Source organism: Heliangelus exortis, chromosome 12 (genome assembly GCF_036169615.1).
Source record: "Heliangelus exortis chromosome 12, bHelExo1.hap1, whole genome shotgun sequence".
Lineage (NCBI taxonomy): Eukaryota > Metazoa > Chordata > Aves > Apodiformes > Trochilidae > Heliangelus > Heliangelus exortis.
In genome coordinates, this window is record NC_092433.1 from 4,799,957 (window position 1) to 4,819,803 (window position 19,847).

At 37.7% G+C, this 19,847-nt stretch overlaps 1 protein-coding gene and 1 long non-coding RNA gene across 18 annotated transcripts in view; one reads left to right on the forward strand and one right to left on the reverse strand.

The window, feature by feature from the left end:
• The window catches only part of DOCK3 (dedicator of cytokinesis 3), a 186,378-nt gene that overhangs the window by 16,667 nt on the left and 149,864 nt on the right, over positions 1-19,847 (reverse strand). For all 17 annotated transcript variants that reach the window (XM_071755610.1, XM_071755607.1, XM_071755606.1 and 14 more), the window contains 12 exons: positions 18,228-18,288; positions 17,668-17,761; positions 16,813-16,961; positions 12,966-13,052; positions 10,893-10,997; positions 7,354-7,495; positions 5,968-6,134; positions 5,344-5,430; positions 4,711-4,890; positions 3,656-3,739; positions 2,279-2,395; positions 957-1,078 (listed from right to left, as the gene is read on the reverse strand). In XM_071755610.1, the coding sequence (XP_071611711.1) occupies positions 957-1,078; positions 2,279-2,395; positions 3,656-3,739; positions 4,711-4,890; positions 5,344-5,430; positions 5,968-6,134; positions 7,354-7,495; positions 10,893-10,997; positions 12,966-13,052; positions 16,813-16,961; positions 17,668-17,761; positions 18,228-18,288 (1,395 nt within the window). The remainder of the gene's footprint in view (positions 1-956; positions 1,079-2,278; positions 2,396-3,655; positions 3,740-4,710; positions 4,891-5,343; positions 5,431-5,967; positions 6,135-7,353; positions 7,496-10,892; positions 10,998-12,965; positions 13,053-16,812; positions 16,962-17,667; positions 17,762-18,227; positions 18,289-19,847) is intronic.
• LOC139801427 (uncharacterized) overlaps positions 1-19,847 on the forward strand; it is a 46,025-nt gene that overhangs the window by 15,941 nt on the left and 10,237 nt on the right. The window lies entirely within an intron of this gene.

The following is a 19,847-nucleotide window of genomic DNA, read 5'->3' on the forward strand; positions in this document are numbered from 1 at the left end:
AACTACATATTTTTGTACACTATAGGATTTCCCCAGTTTGCCCTAGGAACTAAAAAGAGCTTTAAAAAGTGAGGAATTTTGAGAAAAATTATTTTATCACCCAGACAACTTGTTAACTGCCAAGCCCAAAAAGAAGTTGGAAGAGCTTCTTGATTTTAATAGTAAAAAGAATTTTACCATCCCGGATTCATGTACTCAAGACCAAGTTTCCACAGCTTTTCATGCCAGCTATAAAATAAACAGCTATGTGCACCCACCAAGAGATTGGAAGAACAATTAGAATTTTGTTCCTGTCACTGTTTTTCATACTGGCATGGATATGTACATTTTCAAATAAGGAAATTTGGCTGCATACAAAACCAATGTTGCCCTGGAAAAAAAAATTATTGTTAATCATCATCTCAGTTCTTAAGATGGGTATTCAGTTTGAATAAGCATCCACATTTTCAGATGTTTCTGTGAAGGCAGGGCTGTTTTCTGGTATTGTGATCAAAACACCTGATTTGATCAGAATTACAACAAACGATAATGTGAACATTTTTTGATCCTTAAAAATGGGTACTGAGTTGGGTTCTAAAACAAGCAGTAAAATTTTCCTGTTACGCTACCTAAGGACCCAGTTATTTGCTGTTTGCAAAGGCAGAAGTTGGAAGCTCCAGAGTCATGCTGAATCTGGAGATCTGAGTGGCAGATGCTTTTTTTCTTCCTCTGCAGTAATAAAGTGTTGGAGTAACACCTGGAGGTACTTAGCATTTGCTGCAAATTGGATTTCTAAACTTTCTTATTCAAGTTCTCAATCAAAATTTAATAACTAGCACTGAATGAAGACGAAAGGCACTTCTGCCAAAACTCATTCTGCTCCAGTTGCAGTATTGTTAACTTCATCTTAGATCACTGAGTCTTACTGCAGCAGAGCACAGAGATCCCAGACATGTAAGTTGAAAACCCCAGGGTACCTGTGTCGATGCACCAGCTTTATGCTCTCTGGGCTCATAGGCCCATGTGAAACCAGGACATTGCTGCGTGGTGTACTGCTGCCAGAACAGGCTGGACTCAGCTTATCCAAGCCAGGTAACTCCTGCAAAGGAAACGTACTTCAGCTAAGTTGGTCTTGGAAATTTTCAAGTTTACTTATCAGGAAAATCCTGATCTATTTCTGTGTTCTCTGTGGTCATCAGTTAATCTGTGTTTCCACAGGATTAACAGCTCCAGTGCTTTACAACCCTGTTCTCTCCCTATTTCCAATGACATTTTCTAGCCACCCTTTCAGGGAATTTGGGAGGAAAGCAGAGGCATAGTGTCACCCAAGCTACAGCCACTTAAATTTTTCAAAAAAAGGAATTTGAACTCAAAAATACAAATCTTGTCCATAATCTCAAGAAAGGTAGTGAACTCAAACTGGCAGTTGCATTTTGTATGGATTTCTGCTTTGAAAGAGAGAGGTCATCAGGTCATCATTTAAAACTGTGGCACTGTTATTCCTGGCCATCCTTGCATAGTGTTCACTCCTAAGAATGGAGGCGAAAGCCTTCAAAGTTAGAAGCTAGATTAGAAAACAGAAACTCCGGTTGAAAAAGTAAAGTGCTAACACGTATATTTCAAATAATTCTTTTACATTATAAAAAGATATCCTTAGTTTGGATGTGATAATGTTCAAAGTAGCATCTAGGTAGCTGTAAAGATTTCAGGAAGAGGAGAATGCACTGGCAGTTTCTGAGGAAAGGTATCATTCCAAAAGAGGATGATACTGATTCTTCTGGTATGTAACAGGTGGTGTGAACCATGCTCTGGTCACTTCCATTGACTGCACAGGAGCTACAGGCCCTTTATGCATGTTCTGACCACCAGTGCTGGATGCCTAAAGTAACCAACAGGAATTTATCACTGCCTAAATAAAAACACTTCTGAAGGGTCTAATTCATGTCACACCACTCCAAATTATGGCTGTTCTTTCAGAGAGGTCAACATCGAACACTTCATGTTAAGCTTCTTGTGTTTTGTGTAGTTTTCTGCTATATAGGACAGTAACTGAAAGTTAAGCTTGCAGCTGTTCTGTGATATGAACAAATACTATAAATTCTAGTTTAGATTAAAGGCTAAGTTAACAGACTTACAAGAACTTCTTGCACAAAAAGAATTCTTTTGATAATTTGGCAGTCCAGTAGGTTCAATCAATGCTGTATCTGCCCAGTTCTTTTTTGAACCTTACTGCAACTAATGGAAGTTTAATCCTATCTCCTAATGATTTAAAAAAGGGGAAAAATGACTATCAGCTTACATGGTACAGACTGGATCGCATCATCTGGAACTGGTCTATCAGTTTCTTATGCAGCGGACGCATTTCTGGGTGCACAAATTTCTCATGAACTGCCAGACCCACTCCTAAGACATGTACCTGTTGAAAAGAAAACATAACAACACAAAACCAAATAAATTCTGTCTGAGAGACAAAAGAGATCCCTATCCTATAGTTCTATTATTGTGCATGAAAGTACTGTAAAATATTCCACTGTTCATTTACAAGACTGCTGATAATTAAGCAAGCCCAGGAGACCCAGTAAATTCACATTGCTTCAAAAAGTACTTCAGGTGTGAGATAAGGACACTTATGACACGTTGGTTTACTTCTGTTAAGAGATAACTGTAAAAAATTACCAGATTGATTCCCCAGAGTGAACAGTATTACATCCTCACACAGATAATTCATTGTGAGAGAGAAAATTCCTTCCATCTACTGTCAGAGAAGGGGTCAGAGTTGCCAACAGAGCTTTCCAAAAGGAGTTCTGATAATTGAGCTGAACAGGAGCATCGTGGTATGCATAGCCACTATTCCTGTTGCTCATTAGTTATTTTAAAGGTCACTTCTTCAAAGGTCAAACATATATCAGTGATTGAATGAGATTACATAAGCTCTCAGATGAAAGAAAATAGTAATGATAGCAGGCTTAAGATGTATATAATTCCCTACATGATCCAAGGTCTGCACAAACAATAACTAATTAATCTTCAGACATTCTCTTGAGGATTGGATGGAGATAAGTTTTATCTTTATTTTACAGATGGGAAATCTGAAATGCAGTTTAGTGATTGAAGAAACAGGCCTAGTAGCTCTGTTCAGACTTGGACACATTGTTTAATGGGATATATCTTGCCAAGCCCAGTTTAGAGGGATGTGATTTTCTGATTTCACTCCCATCAAAGCATTCAGATAGCTTTATCTACCACAATGTTTCATGGAGAAGTAATGAAATATAAATCTGCAGATAATATAAACAGGCATTAAGTTTTCCCATGTAGCTTTGCCAGTTTAATCTCAAGCCTGACCTGGGCTGTTCTGACTTTGATTATCTTTGAAATTTACTGGGCAGACATAATTAAAAATACCAAAAGTGAATGGCAGGCTTGAAACATGGCAAGATGCCTATTTAATAATATACAGAAAAAAGAAGGTTAACGTACTTTTTGCTGAGTTTGACTGTACATCCCATAATGTGAATACCTTTTCATAAACTTCTTGGCCATCTCTCCCCTCTGTCTTGTTTAAATGTATTTTTGATCTCCTGTGCCAAAATTCTTTGCTTCTGAATCAGTCAGTTGGACCTGATAAGTTATTCCAAGATAGTAACACTATTCTTTTGAATATGAAAAACAGTACCTGTTCCTGCATGAGTTCCTTGAGCTGTGTGATCTTCTCTGCATCTCCCGGGTGCTTTGTGATATAATCTTTATCAAAAAAGGCCTGTAGGGAAAAAAAAGAAAGCCTTCTCCTTACTCGAAGATAATTTCATTGTAACTTGGTGTCAAAGAATGAGAGGAAAAGGTCCAAATATCTTAAGAAAACTGAATATATTAAGCTAACAGCAGCAGCTCAGTATTACTGCTTTTAGCATTCTGGGATCCAGGTAAAGCTACAGCACATTTTTAAAAGCCTAGATGAGTCTGTTGAATCACAAATCAGACCAAGTTTCCCCACATGATAGTGATGAGCTGTACAACTAAGCCTAGTATCACCCATTTATTTGAATTTTATAGTTTCCTTCACATAACTGCCTGAAGATAAAGGAATTGAGTTCAGTAAAGCAGGAAGAGCTTTCTTTTCATGGCTTTGTAGGGAGGTTGTGTCCCACCCCCCTTGATGGCTGCTGCCATTTTTCAGTATTTCACCCTAACTTTACATATTGTAACACAGAGTTTAAGTTACAGCTTGCCAAAGATTATGCCAAATAACATACTGTATATAAGATCATTTTAGGATTATGGTGAATCTGAAATCAATGTTGAGTAGCATGAATTAGCAGCTTTTCCTGATACCAGGCCCAATCGCTCTCAGTTATGAGGAGTCCTACTGCCTGTATTACAAAATGGATTTATAAAGTAAGCAGCATATATGTGTGTGTGTGTGTGTGTATATATATATATATAATCTGCTTCATTCTTTTACCCAACAAGTTTTGACTTCTAGGTAAGCCAAGTCATTCTTGAGAAACACCACTGCCAACTACACCTACTTCAGTGTGCTTTCCTAGCTCCACCTTTGGATCCTTCTGTTGTGGTGCTGTGCAAGCATTGATTCACAATAATGAAGCAGGGGGTTTAGCCTCATAATTAGGTAGTGTGCATGAATTTCTTACCTTATTAAGTCATACGCTCTTGGAAACAGCAGTGGAAATAAACTTATGCTACTAATTTCAGAAGCAGAGTCTGGCTTACCTCCTGGTATCGTGCAATTCCCCCATTAACAGCTGCATCAATCACTCCATTCAGACACATGCTGAGAAGATTGATGTTACCATGCATTTGTTTGTGCTGGTACTGGCTTATCAGTGTCCTCAGCTCCTGGTTTTTGTTCTCAACCACTTGAATAGCATTTTCCAAAGGACTTACTTCAACCTTAAAGGCAATAAAATATACTTGAGTTCCATGGACACCTCACTGAGATTTATAATCTTCCTTATAATGAAAAGATACTCTAGGATTGTTCAGGGTTCTTTGGTTTTACCGCTTTGGAGACAATTACCTACATTTACAAACTTCACTGTTGGCAGTGCCATATTTCAGGTCACTCACTGACTTGTAGTAACTTTTCTGTATACTGAAGAAATAGCAACAATGCAATTATTTCATCTTTTTGGGCACTGTCTCCATTATGCTGTCATGTTCCTTCACATAATTCCCCTGGTTAACATTCAGCAATTATTTAGATTAATTGTTGGAAAAAGGACGCAGCTAATAATTGATAAACTTCATCATTTTAAAACTGCAAGATTTTAGCTAAAGTTGCCTATCCCATATCCTTAGTAGCTTGTAGTTTCAAACCCCAAATACAGGAACTATGAATGTTACCAGTTCTCTTCTCTCCACTTCAAACCAACGAGAAATCCCAGGCAAACTGTGAGTCAAGGTCAGAGTGGTACGCTCAATCCACAAGCTCTGCAAAGATTAATTGAGGATGTGAGATGCACAATGAATCACAAATCACATCACCTGTACTCTTAACACAGGCACTGAGGGCGTAGAGTTCAAAAAAAATATATTAACCTCCTGAGCCTTAACTTTGCAGAATGTCGTGCTGAAGCAACAAGTCATTTGAGCAACAAAACCAAAATTCAGTATGCTCTAAAGCAACAGTTCTATTAATTTTTAAAGGCTGACCACCAATTCTGTAATGGGAAGCAAGAAGACATTCTGGACATAGATGGCAATAAGTGAAAAAATCCAGCCAAACAAAAAAACCCTATCCTCATTTTAAAATGTATTTCTGCTGGCACTGAGATAACTCACCTGTAAGCTGGAAAATGTTGTAATCAGGTCAGGTGTGTGACCAGCAGACTGAGCAGCCACTTGGTATTTGATTTATCTTTGGCCATCAAATCAGGATTGTTTGAAAGGCTGTATCAGCATAAATCATTCAACAGCATTTGTCTTGAAGAAAGTAACACTTAAACACTGCTTATTTGCTACTTCTACCTTAAATTCATTCTCCTTGTCCTTTGGGCCTTTGTGGAAGGGTCTGTCGTAGCGGAACTTCCGGATGTTGTTGACTCGGTAAAAGCTTTTGATGCGATCGGGGACACGGTCCATCTGCAGCACATCTATGTTGTCTGGGATGGGAGTCACTGCATAGATCTGTAAATCTGTAAATCATGTAGTCAAAGAAAGCCACAGGACACGAAACAGGAAAGATACCTGTGCTTTGGAAAGACACAGGATGGTGCATTCAGAAAGTCACATTCCTCTTTGTTTTCCAGCATTCTTCTTTTGCAAGTGAAACAGCAGCAGGGTAAACTACAACTATTGGGAATATCTAGAGAGTTACAGTACCCATCTGTACAGTGTAGATTAACCAAAGAAGAAGATACATGAGGATGCAAAGTTTTCAGTTGGACATCCAAAATATCTACAGCAGGCAAAATATCCAGTTCCTGTTTTCATCAAAGCTAGGTGTCTCATTTGTGCAGGAACTTAAATAGATCTTGATATTTTTAGGTATATAAACATCAAATATTTCCTCTTTGATAAATTTCACCTTAGGTACTCCAGCTTTGGCTACAAATCAAAGTTGTCCTAATTTAATCAATTGCATTCACATTTAATTAAACTGTTTTACACAGCAGTGTTACAGGCAAGATCTCTGCATGCATATACAAACCAGTCAAAACACACAAACAGGCCCTGTGTCTATGAAAGTAGACCTTCTGGTTTGTTGTCCTGTACAATATCCTTGCTGTTGTTGCACAAACCAAACAGCAGTGTTCTAATGACTAAAAACTCCAGAAGTCTCTGCAGACCCTCTAAATGTAAAGTGGTTCAGTCCTTAAATGTATATAAAGTATTGTACTGGTGCAGCACACCACAGTACAGATTACCAATGGGAAGAATGGGATTCAAAGCCGTCGGTATAAAAGAGTTCAGCAGTTTAAAAGAAAGGGAGACTGCAAAAAAGTAATAATACTGGTGTGAAAAACAAACACAATGGAGAAGAACTCTTTGGAATTAATATCTGTTCCCAACAAAATGTTCTCCAACAGAAGGTATCAGGAACACTTGTAATGACACAAAACATGCATTATGGCAAAGCTGTTGGTAAAGGTTAAACATGGATGTGACCAAGCACAGCTATTGCCTTTACACATGGAATATGACCTGCATTACTCCTTGAATAAAAAGTGACAGTTTCCCCAACAACACATGGCACAACGAGCCAGCTGATCTCTGTGGCAGACAGGTGTATGGTTTTGTCCATACCCATGAACACCTGAAACACCTAGGAACTGAGGTATCTGAGTTGATCTTTTCAGTGCCTTTTACCACAGTTGTTCTCTAATCATAATGTGCCCTTTCACTGAAGGATACACTGGGCATCACACTGCAATATAGAGTCATCTGGGTGGTTTGGATGCTGCATTGCAATGGCTTGTGGGAACTCACTCAGCATCCTCTGCTGGAAGGCTTCCAGCCTCTCATAGTCGTGGCCCCGACATACATACTCTTTGTTCTGCAAGAGCAACAAGCATAAATTAGTCTCCTTAAGAGTAAGTAAAATTCAGTCACATTTATCTCACTTTAAATTTTACTGCTTTAAAACCAAAGATAAATGCCAGTGTCAATACACTAATGTGAGAGCAAAATGTACATTTAACACATCTAATATATTTTATTCCTTCCTTATTTTATCTTTACAGTGTATTTTGTCAAGAAGTGATGAATAAGTAGACTATTCCACTGGTCTCTCAAAAGAAGGATGCCTGTGATCCCTACACACGTAGCATTCAGTTCCACTGATTCTTCTGATTTGCTTTTCAGACAGCTGAAAAGGGACTATTTTTTAATTGATCTATGGTGAAGCACACCAATCAAAACTTGAGACTAATTCCCCAGCTTGGCTGTTCTGCAGTGGGGAACCTGTGTCAAATACAATTTACACCAGATGGATAAAAGTCCTGAGGATTTTATAGAGCAGAGGGAGATGCATGTTTATCACTTTCTCAGTTGTCCTTAGAGAGAAGTCATAACAAACTGCTCACAAAAATCACTCAATAATCATTCCTGTATTGTCATAGCCACACAATCCACCTCTGATCATGCAGAACACCACATCCTCAGGAACTCCCCTGTCAGCAGGGGGGAATATGGAAAAGCCTCACCAAGAATTCTCAGTGGCCACTTAGCAAACTCCCTTCAGCCCTAAAAGCACTTTCCTCTTGATGAACAAAATTTTGTTTCTGTTAGTAATGGATGGAAAGCTCACAATTAGGTATGTCTTGAGGCATTAAACCACTTGTGCAGAGTTCATATCAAACTCTGAACTGCAAGAGAGACGATTTCTAAAGTCCTCAGTGTCATAAAGATTGTGTTGCAGGGTCTTGATTGTATTACTACAAAACCCAGTTATGATGATGCAAGACCAGTCAGAGCAGACAAATTCTCTATTTCTGGTAGCTGTAGCTCTTATACAGATAGCAGTAACTAGAAGTACACAGAAATCTCTCCCCTTCATAAAACAAAGAACCCCAACACACAAGAACAGTTCCTCCCCTTGTAATTCTTGCATTTACAAGCTGCAATATATGCAATAAAGTTTTGTTAATAGCTCTGGAAAAAGGTTGTGGCCAAGCAGTTCTTGATCTTGCAACAAAATCAATGAAAGCTGATCATAAAATTCAGCCAAGCAGTGCAGTTATCTCTGGCTTTGCATTTCAACTTCATGAAACAGATCTCATGTTCCAGCTGTGACAAGTCATTTTGTATGCATCAGTCACAGCAACCAACCAACTGGGAGAAAAACTGCATGATGAATCTTGACAGTTCAGTCTGTAATGCCCAAACTTTGCAGCTATTATTACATTTGTGTGAGTCCATGTTTGAAGGTGAATCTCTTCATCACACTTAACTGCATTCTCTATCTTAGCTTTTGGTTTAGCAATCCAGAAAACTGTAATCCTATAAATAGTTGCTGTGATTTTAAAAATAATGCCCTGAAAATACTTCAAAGCTAAATATAATGGACTTTTCAGACAGATGCCAGCACAAGATCTCAGAATATGGCTTGTCAAACCTTACTTGAACTTCTGGTAGGTGAAAGACATGCACAGTTCTAATGACTGGATGGAGATGCAGAATTCAGGGAAACAAGAACAATGACTCTTCTAGACAAAGTATCTTAAAAATCAAAGACACTGAAGTGCTTATTTTATATCTCAAGCTATACATCAATAGAAAAGTGAGAGAAGGGCATGGAGTTATTTGATCACTTAAAATCACTTCCATATCCATTTGAATATTTCAAATCTATGTAAATCTTTTTCTTCTCTAGAACAGATACTTCCAGTTTCTTTACAGTGAGATCCACACTGATGTGATTGTTAATGGGCTTAGTCTGTGCCTCACAGTGTGTATGCTGTATTATGGGTCATTAGAGAGAGAAGGGAGGAGGATGTCTTTTAATGAGATTGCTGCTTTAGTGATCTGCTGTCAGAAGTACTGTTACCAAATAGAATGGCAGAATTAACAAGGATTATAATTATGTATGCTCATGTTTGCTGTTGTCTCCAGCCACGTATCCATATTGTTACACCATTTCACAAGGCATAAGTGCTGTGCACCAAAAACTCGTGCAGCGTTAGGCTGTGCAGGAACCAAGATAAAACTGCAGGGTCCATAATATAAGCCAAGCTAGACTCACTGATAGAACTTCAAATGTAAGAAGGCTTATGTGTCATAATGACCTTGTTGTCATTCAGTTTCTGAAACATCTGTTATTAGATATAAGAAAAAGAAATTGTCAGTTTTCTCTGGACATCTTTATGAAAGGTTAGCTACAGCTTCATACTGCAACACTTCTTATTTCCTCAGCTTCCTCTGCAGGTGTGTTCTGCATGCTGAGCCAGGCTGCTACATTATGGCATGTTCAACCTCACCTACAATAACATGAAGCCACCCTCTACCCACTGGTATTGTCACCTCGATTAATTCCAGCTTGGCTTTCCTTTCCCCCCTCCATGATTCCATTAAAAGACTAATTAAACACCAGTGTTTAAATCCTAGTTGAAAACCCCAACAACTTAGTAATGAAAGAGAAATTTAAGAGTGCAGTTTTCAAAAGCATACACAGTGTGGCTTTTTGTGGCTTCTTACTGTGTAGCTCAGGAGTGGTGCCATCTCAAGTAAAACCATTTCTTTAATGAGAACACCAAACATGTACCTCCAGTCCTTGAAAGCACTCTTCAAGTTAGCTTGTCCTGTCAAACTAGATGGCATCTGCCATCAATTTTCAGACAGCTCTTAGAGCAACTGTCAGATTCTATTTCTTCCTTGCTCTGAACTAGCAACAAGACATTGTATGAAGAAATAGCCATTTCAAGTCTGATTCCTCATTAGGAAAAGAAGATAACTTTTTAGATGGCTTGCAGACCCTGTGTGCACCAGCAGACAGTAAGTTCAAAGTGAGGACATGTCCAAAGAAGCTGTTAGGCTTTTGTTGAAAAGAGAGGAAATTTCTGGTTGTAGATAGCACAAGAGAGTCATCAGGCTGGTATTAGAATCATTCTGTCATGTGAGACTTTTTAAAGCGTTGTAATTTGAGATGATGAAAATTAGTTGAGTAATGACCCAACGTTGCTGCAGTACAGCATTTTGCTTAATATACAGGCAATTTGTGCTGCATCTGCAGATCGACAGAAATACACATAGGCATGAGTCAAATTTCTCATCTCTGTTTTTATGAACATTCCCAATGGACCACATCCTTCAGTTCAGCCAGAAAGCAGCTTCTACATGTGTAGATATAAAGAAATGAGCTGAATGGCAGATGTCATATCTCCAGAACAAAGTACAAAGCTTTAACTGCTATTCAGCCTGGTCACTTTTTCACATTTTGTATAAGTCTGGCTTACCCGCAGGAAAAATGGGAATTTCTGACCATAAAAACCAACTCTGAAAAACTCAGGTTCTAAGCGCTGCTGTTCCATGATGTTATCATAATACGTAGCTTCCATTTTCTGTGGAGGAAAACAACAGCTGCTATCAGACTCTTTAAGCTGCATTTAAAACATTAGAATCTCACATTAATAAATCCCTCTTACTCTTTTGCCCCCACAATTTTTTATGAAAAGACTGAAATTCTTTTAAAGGTAAAGCTTATTAATTGAATAGTCTTCGTGGTGAAACAGACTGTATCATCATCCTCATTTTACATTTTTGGAGATGACATAAATAAGTTTTCTGGTTTGTCTTATTTTAAATTAAACAAGTCTTGCATGTAATTTGCTTCCCATTGCAGTATTAATGGCAAAGCTGAGATTAAGATCTATGTTGCTTGGTTCACAGTGTCCTGTTCTCTCCTACAGCTCAAGACCTATATCACTATCTGGAAAATTGTATCAATTCAGCTGGGTTTGCCTTAATTGAGTTGAGGGGCATGAAAAAGGATGAAACAAAATTAAATTTTCTACAGCTCTGTGCACCAGTAGGCTTAAGATGGAAGAAAAAAGGGGTTTGAAAAAAGTAAGAGACTTTCTCTGGTTTCTGTTATTAGTTTTGTGGCTCTGTGCTAGCATTCATATTGAGTGGGATTTCAAGATGCTGTGTCAAACTGAATCTCAGTTGAAAAGCTCAGAGGAATTTCACTATAGCAAAAAGATAGCTTTTGAAGGAGAAGAATCAGTTTGACACCATTGCTTCCACTGCAGGAAACCCTAACAGCAGCTCTGACTTAGCAATTGCATCAAGGTTTTGTTCTTGCTTCCCACACATATTAACTCCTTTTCTAAAATGGAGAGGGTTCCAAAGTCAGTGCACAAAGAGTAAAGGAATGCACTGAATGACGTGAATGGCACAGAGGAAAACTCTTTAGAGTGGAGAAACTCAAGTCAGTTCAGGTCAACACAGATTTAGGGAATGATTTAGAGAAAACAGATCATGCAAAAGTGAGGAAAAGGACAAGGTGAATTGGTTATACTGATCAGCTGAGGTGCTCTTTACCTCCCAGCTGATTAAATCCACAAAAGGAAGAGGCAGCAAGAATAGCAAGTTTACTGATGCTTTAGGAAAGAAAGTCCTGATGCACAGCTTGACTAATAAATAACTTTTAATAAAGTTTGTCTGCTCATCATTCATGATTACTTAACAAATGTAGGATCTATATCCTGTACGTCAGGATACATTTTCATACTGCTCTATTTCGAATATCTACAATAAACAAGTGCACAACTGAAATGGTCACCCATACACTCTTTAGGGCAACTTTGAAGAAAACAGGTTCTTCAGAAGTGTCCTTCATGAGACCTAGTTATACAGATATCTTCTAATGAGAATAAATTTATTATTTATTAAAAAAACCTTAAACCGCTGTGCATAAGAATATATCCACATAGCATAAATCTGAAATTTGAATATATACATGCTGCCCCAGTGAAGAAAAGCAGATTAACTGTTCTCACACTTATAAGGCTTTTAAATAACAACCAGAACTCTGACTTATTCTGGTTAAAGCATGATACTGCATCACGTGTTTGGCTTTACCAGAGGACCAGACTCTTGTAAATTGACAAACATGCCATAAATGCCTTCTCCATTTTTTTTTCTCCTGTTTCTTTTATGGCAACTGGGGCACAGGCTGTCCTTGATTTTTTTTTTTAATTAAAATGGAGTATCAATATATAATTCTTTTAAATAAAAATTTTTATGAAAAAAATATATAAATATGCAATTGCAGTAGCAACTCCAGCTCCTGAGTGTGTGCTGTCTCCATATACTCATGGGGTTTTACTGCTAGCAGAGTTAGAAATTACTTCAGTGGACGTAAAAAGTCATCAAAACGAATCAAAGGCAAAGGACTCACTGTAAATAATGCATGGAGCTGTGTAGGGAATACAATTTTGTTTAATATTCGTAATGTTCTGTCAAGAGAGCACAATTCACAGGGGAATGACACAGGAGTCCACAGCAGAGGAGCTGCTGCTTCTTACCCGAATCCAGCTGAGGCTCTGATAATCGTAGAGACTTTCATACTGTATGGCCAGTTCTCTGCACAGTGGGATTCCATACTCCCAGCTCTGTGAAACCAAAGCAAATCACACTCACAGCAAACAGAACAATACTGCCAACTCAGCTGAGAGAAATATGGAATTTTGGGAATTCATTTGGTACAAAATGCCGGATAATAAATGTGAAAATAATACATGATGAAACAGTTTCCATTAAATATCAGATTAATACCTTCAAGATGGTAATGGAGGCATATGTTCCATTGGAATCACACACACATACTGCTTGTTACTGACAGTTTACTCATGAGACTGGGAACTTACTTGGAGAAAGGTACTAAAACTTTAACAATTTGTCATTTTGTTACACACCTCTTTGGCCCACCCCCATTATCTCCTTTGCTTTCTGCACTAAAACTCCCTGGAGTAAAGGAGTTAGGGCTTAGCTCCCCAGCTAAGTGCTCCCCTTCTCAAAGCTGCTGCTTCCTACTGAATGCATAAAACTGTCAATCAATAGTAAAACATTCAAAGAGTGAAACAAAAAGTCCTCAGAACTGACCTGCATTATTGCACTGAGTGAATATATCCATATTCAGAACTGAAAGCAAAATTCTTTTCTTCAACTTACAGTCTGTATACAATAAATCTTTTTTAGCACATCATACTCATCACCCTCAAAAGTAAGGAAGAAAGAGACTGAGTTTGGGCATGCCTACATTAACAGACAGATTCTCCTGTTACCTCACTCAGCTTTTTAGAGCTCTCATTTCTACACCTTTGAACTGAAATCTATCCCATCATCTTTTACCTGTGGTGATTGGAAGGCTTTTGGGGGAATGACTGTTGTTACCATACTTAGGTAAAGGGTCTAGAACACCAGAGTCTCAGATGAGCCTTTACTGAATTAACTTATAGGCTTTACTGGGCTAACTTGCCAGTTATTTTAACTGGGACCCTGTTTTAGTGAAAACAAAATTAACTTCTCAGTTAGGCTGTCACCTTAAGTATTAATGGCAATATTGTAAAGTATTGGTAACAGTAATTAAGTAAAATGCTTGCACTTCATGTGGAAATATTTTTTCTGGTTACATGTACCTTCACTTGAAGTGCAATTGTACTTTGCAATGCTTCTCTTTATGCACTTCTATTTGTAGTGTCTGTTCTCTCATCCTTAATATCAGCAATGTTGTTTTCTCCCAACAGCAAAACTTTTTTATTAAAATACGGTATAGTTTTAAGAATTAAAAATGCAGAAATAATGATCCTACATCTCTTTAGCTTCAGTTAATTACAAAAACTTGCAGAAGAATTTTCTAAATAAAAGATTCATTCAGAATCAATTTGAATATTCTGATAGAATTAGTAGTTTGGAATTTTGGGAAGCCTGAGATTTATTTAGATAAATGAACTACATACCACAGGAAATTAACTAAAAGACAGTTACTTGACTGCTCAGAATATTAGTCAGGTTTTTGTGATCTCAATGTAACAAGATTTTTGCTGTGGGTTGTCCAAGTCCGTGACAAACAAACGGATGCACTGAATTGGGATCAATGGCACTGACCAGTGAAGTGCAAACACAGACACCACTGTGTTATTGTTTAGGTTTCAGCATTCTTTACAGAGGTATTACACATAGATTTTCAGGATTTAGCTGATCTACATTTACTTTAAAAAAGAGGAAAGTATCTTCTAAAAATATCTGGCCAGGAATAAATAGCTTTTGTCACACAGAGTATGAGAAGGGGCCAATTTCAAATGGTTTGCTGTGGCTAAAACCCAGATGATTTTTCCAGATCACATCTTATAACCACATCTCATTTCTCTTTACACCAGCTCTTCCAGGTGTACCCTGATATTGTTCCTGTCATCCTAACTCAGGCTTTCTCTCTTTCAGTTGGATTTTCACACAGAGAAACTCCACTGTGCTAGCTGAATATTCTGTAGATAGAGGATGAGATAGAGAAGCAAAGAAAATGCAATATACAGGCAACTTCTTCAATAGAAAGAGTTTGCAGATATTTGAAAGGGAAAGACAATGAATGGGTATCAGTTTGCAGGATCCTTAGTTTTAAAATCTGTGACATTAGTGAGTACCATCTTCACAATGTAAAGATTTGATATGTCAAAAGCCTTGTGGCCATAGTCCTCTGTTCCCATTAACAAAAAGTTTCACACCCTTTTCATGCTGTTTTGACCCTCCTACTAAGTATAAGTCTAAGTATAAGTCTACTAAGTGTAAGTCTAAGATGCCAGAAGCAGCCTGAGGAACTTAACTAGAAATGTTACTGAAGGACACAGAACAAATTTCACTGTTCAGGACCAGAGGAGGGACTCTATCTCAGGGTAGTGTAGAAAGAAAATATCAGATATAAGTTGAGGAAAACATGTTTCTTCCATTCCCAGAGATATTCCCTGTTACTCAGCAACAGAGGGAGTGCTGAAAAGCAGCAGGATTTGGCTTCTCAGCATTTTTGACTTCCCCAGTTTGAGTGACATAGCCACTGCTTAAGTGGATTATTTAGTCATACAGTTACCATTTATAATAAAGGAGGATTAAAACACAAAGTCAACTCAAAAAATATCCAGTGAGGAAGAAACCTCAAGAGGTTAACACTATAATCTGTTAAGGGCTTTAAAGCAAAATTGCATCCATCAAGTTTTTACTCCCCTTCAGTGCATATATGGATTGCCTGGTTTTATAAAAATACAGGCTCACTAGTTTGACACAGTCTCTAGATCATCTTTTCTCTTGTCAGACAGTACAGTACTGCAGCATTTGCACAAGGAAGGCAGTAAATCAGTAATTATTTTTTTAAGTGCAGTCTGAAAACCTGAAAGAAAAGAGACCTATCTGCAGTATTGTTAAAAAATAATGGCAAAAAAAAATTTCGTAATCCCTTCATAAATAGGCCACGTCTTCCTACACACAGAACTCTCCCTGCCTTTTGCAGGTTCTGTAGAACTCTCCCTGCCATTTGCAGCTCCCTGTTATCAGGGCAAGGAAAGAATTATCTGGAAAGGCAACCCCATATGAACTAAATCACACTTGTATTTAATGCCCCTGTCATTGTTCTCACGGTCAAAACCTACCCCTAGGTGCACAGACATTATCTTTCTATAAGATAAGCTGAGGGAAATTTTCTAGAGAAGGGAAAAATTTGAAAAGTATTCTGGCAGATGGTATCACTTTTAAGGTTCACCTCTGAAATATTCCTGAAATGCCATGACACAAGGGCACCTCTGTCTGCAGTAATTAAATATAAAAAAACATACCCAATATGTGAAATTGAAACATACTTTCTTCTGGTGCAATGGATGGAACTGCATTTTAATTGAAAACCACTTTAAAATAGCAGTGACACTGGAAAAACTCAAATATTTTTTAATAAGGGGACTCCAACGGTGCACTGCCTGCCATTTACTTCTGTAGGTTAGAAACAAAACAAGCCCCAAGGTGAATCATAGCACAGCAATTTGCACAGACAGCTACAAAATGCAGCCCCACTCCCCAAAAGCTAAGGAACTGGCATTTGTAGAGCTCTCTGACATACAGGAGACCCAGTTTAGTTAGAAGATATAAAAATGTTTTGGTGATTTCCCAGTTGGCCTACCTAATCTAATTCCAAATGTTCTGCCTAAGGAAATACCCATATCCATTTTCTCATCTGTTTTTTTGTCCAGACAGTCAAGAAGCAATCTGCTAAGTTGTAAAACTTTCAGATACAAATTTACTTGCAGAGTACTGAACTGAGATGTTGGGCTTGCAAGCCCTAAGTAAGTCAGGAAAGGGAAGGAAGCTGCTGGAAGAGAGAAGAAGTTGGCATACCTTCCCTTTGTTGAAGTAATGGATAATCTTACGGCACAGACCTTCCTTACGTTGCCACTCTGACTGAGATGGATAATGCAGGAACTCTCTCAGAGGTCTGTCCTCCCATTGAAGCAACTCACAGTACAAAAGCAAAGTAAATGCAGCCTCTGTTGGAAATTGAACACTGAATCAATGACAACAAATAAATACCCATGGGGGATTTCAATCCGTAGGTTGAAAGGTCACTAGACCTGCTTCTAAAACAGTATGGAATTTGTGATTTTTAATTTAAGAAAAATTCTGAAGTCGTAGATATCATTAAATCAGTTACTTAAAACAGCAGCACAAAGGTGTTTCCTTTGAACCTGATTTTTAGGTACACATCTGTCAAGTTTCTTTTTACATGATTTAAATACATGGTCAGATATTCAGATACGTAACTAATTTGTGCCTTGCAGCTTCAACCAGAGTTTGAACAACACAAAATTAGTATCTACATTTTCCAAGTGCTCCCTAAATACTACAGTGCAAAGAAATATGGCAAGTGATAATATAATAGTGGGTTTGTGATTTTAATCTTCCTCTAAATTTGACTCCTCTGTTGTGATTTTTTTTCAATAATCTTCTTCAAAGAACACATCAGTGTAAAATTCAGAGTGTAATGAAATAGTCATAAGGTTGTGTGGGCACAGACACACAATATTTGACTGGAGGGAATGAGCTGGACCCTCTGCTTCTTATCTTCCCAACTGTCATAACTGATTCATACAATTTTATTCCAAAAGAATGAATTAGATGTTAACAGTACAACATTGAAAGAGTCAAAAACCTTCACCAGGATTTCAAGGAGACCCCATATGGTATCTGACTGACCTGTATAGTTCTCAGCCTGTAAGTGCATGTCACACAGCTTGTGGATATAGCGGATGTACATCTCTTCCTTGTTAATTTCAGATTTATAGAAATTCTGTGAAAGAAAAGAAAAAGTTGTTAGTTATTCCTACTGGGACTCCTTCATTCAAGACAATCCATAACACCTGTGTATGTATAGAGGTACTGAAAATAGAATATGCTAATATTAAAGAAATAATTTTTTCCCATTCACACGGATGTAACCCACTAATTTTATCGTGTTATGATTTTTTAAATAAAATGAAGGTAAATACTGAATAAAAAGGCAAGAGAGGTTGTAAAACCTCTGTCTCAGGGATACTCAGAACACATCTGACCAAGCTCCTGAGGAACCTGACCTGTTTGGTTCTGCTTTAAGCAGAGCTTTGGACAAGAGATCTCCAGGAGATCCTCCCCAGCCCCTGTTCTGTTTGGTCGTCCCATTGCTCAGATTCTGAAACTGCACTTGCCTGACACAGATTCCCATCCCAGTTTCAGTAACATTGCACAGTATCACAAAAAGATAAAGGAAACATCTTTACCATAAGGTTAACAGTGCAGCCAATTTTCTTGTTTTCTGTTTCATCTCCTTTCATACAGTCCCTAAGAAAGTAGAGCAATGTTGAAATACACATCTGCAAAAAAAGTCCTTTTAAAATAAATCTGAAGCTCTTAACCTCCAGAGTGTTCTTGGATCAAAAACAACAGTTAATCATATATTGTATAAAGTTCCTCCAAGAAAAATTTTTATTTTATGGCTTAAATGATAGGAAAACTGAGTGTCTTGCATGTCTGCATCTGAGAACAAGACCCTGAAATGACTGCTATTTCACTTCTTACAGGAATCCGAACAAAAATCAGACAATACTGGACAAAAAAACCTGAAAGATTGATCTGCTATAAAAGTTAAAAACTATTATTTCTCCAGATGTAAATGTTTACTGGCTTCCTAGTCAAAGGATTAGCTTTCAGAAATTCAGCTATCCAAAGTAGTGTTGGCATGCTGTAAGATAGGACCCAAGTAATTTAGACTGATTACTAACTTTTCCATAGGTGAGTTAAAATACAAAAATTATCTTTAGTTTCTGGAATATTTTAGAAGTTATTTCTATTCAAGCAGTACAGAAAAAGCCTTGAGAAATTACTAATCTAGAGAAAGTCATGTGAAAGAGACAAAATTTCTGAAGCAGTGATGCAGCAAACTGTCTTGAGAACTACCCTGCCAGCTCCCAGGCAACAAGGCTCCCAACAGATGCCTGTGTGTCTCCAAATCCCAGTGCAGTTCCCTCTTCTATTCTGGGAATGATGTAAATTGGGAACACATATGCTGTGTATTAAAGCTAATTAAAACCTGCTATCTGTTCCTCAGTTAGGCATGAAAATATATATTGGTGTATCAAAGTTGTGTTGACAGCAAATTTCAATTATAAAAAAAAACCAGGAGAATGGATCAAAGTGGTGAGGATATTAAAAGAGTGAACTAAAAGGCAGATAAAAGTTCTGGGATTGCAGAATACCCACCCTGGTCACATGTTTTCTCCTATAATGAGCAGCAGCAGCAGCAGAAACTATATGAAAACTTGTCAGCAGGCTAGAGAGAGAAATATTTAATTTCTGTCTCATTTCAGTCTGTCTTTCCATAAAATCAACGCACTCTCTTTATGTGTATCTATATATATGTAGTTAAAATATTTTCTTGTAACTTAATCAAACTTCATCTTAAAACTAAACAGAGGAGGCCTAATGTTTAGTGTAGTTTTGCACATGTGTCACCAGCTGACATGTCAGACTTTCCTTGGATAAAAAGTTTTCCAACTCTGCACGTCTAGATGAGGCATTCAGCACACCAGGTTCTGCAAGGCTTTTGAGACCTCTCCTGCATGTAGCATCTCCTCATCTTTTGCTGAGTTAGCTGATGTAATTTAAATGACAGAAAAAATTAATCCTTTAGCAACCTGAATAAACCTTAGTACAGAAGTAAGAACTAAAAAAATTCTTTACCTTTTCTGTTACTAATAAAAAGCATACAAGAATGATAATTAGGACTCTAGAGATGATGACTTAGGATTTTTGCTCAGAACCCAGCAGCAATGAGTTAGAACCTTGCTTACAGAATACTTGCTGTCAGTGAGGCAAGCCAGCTTGACAAATAAAAATATTCC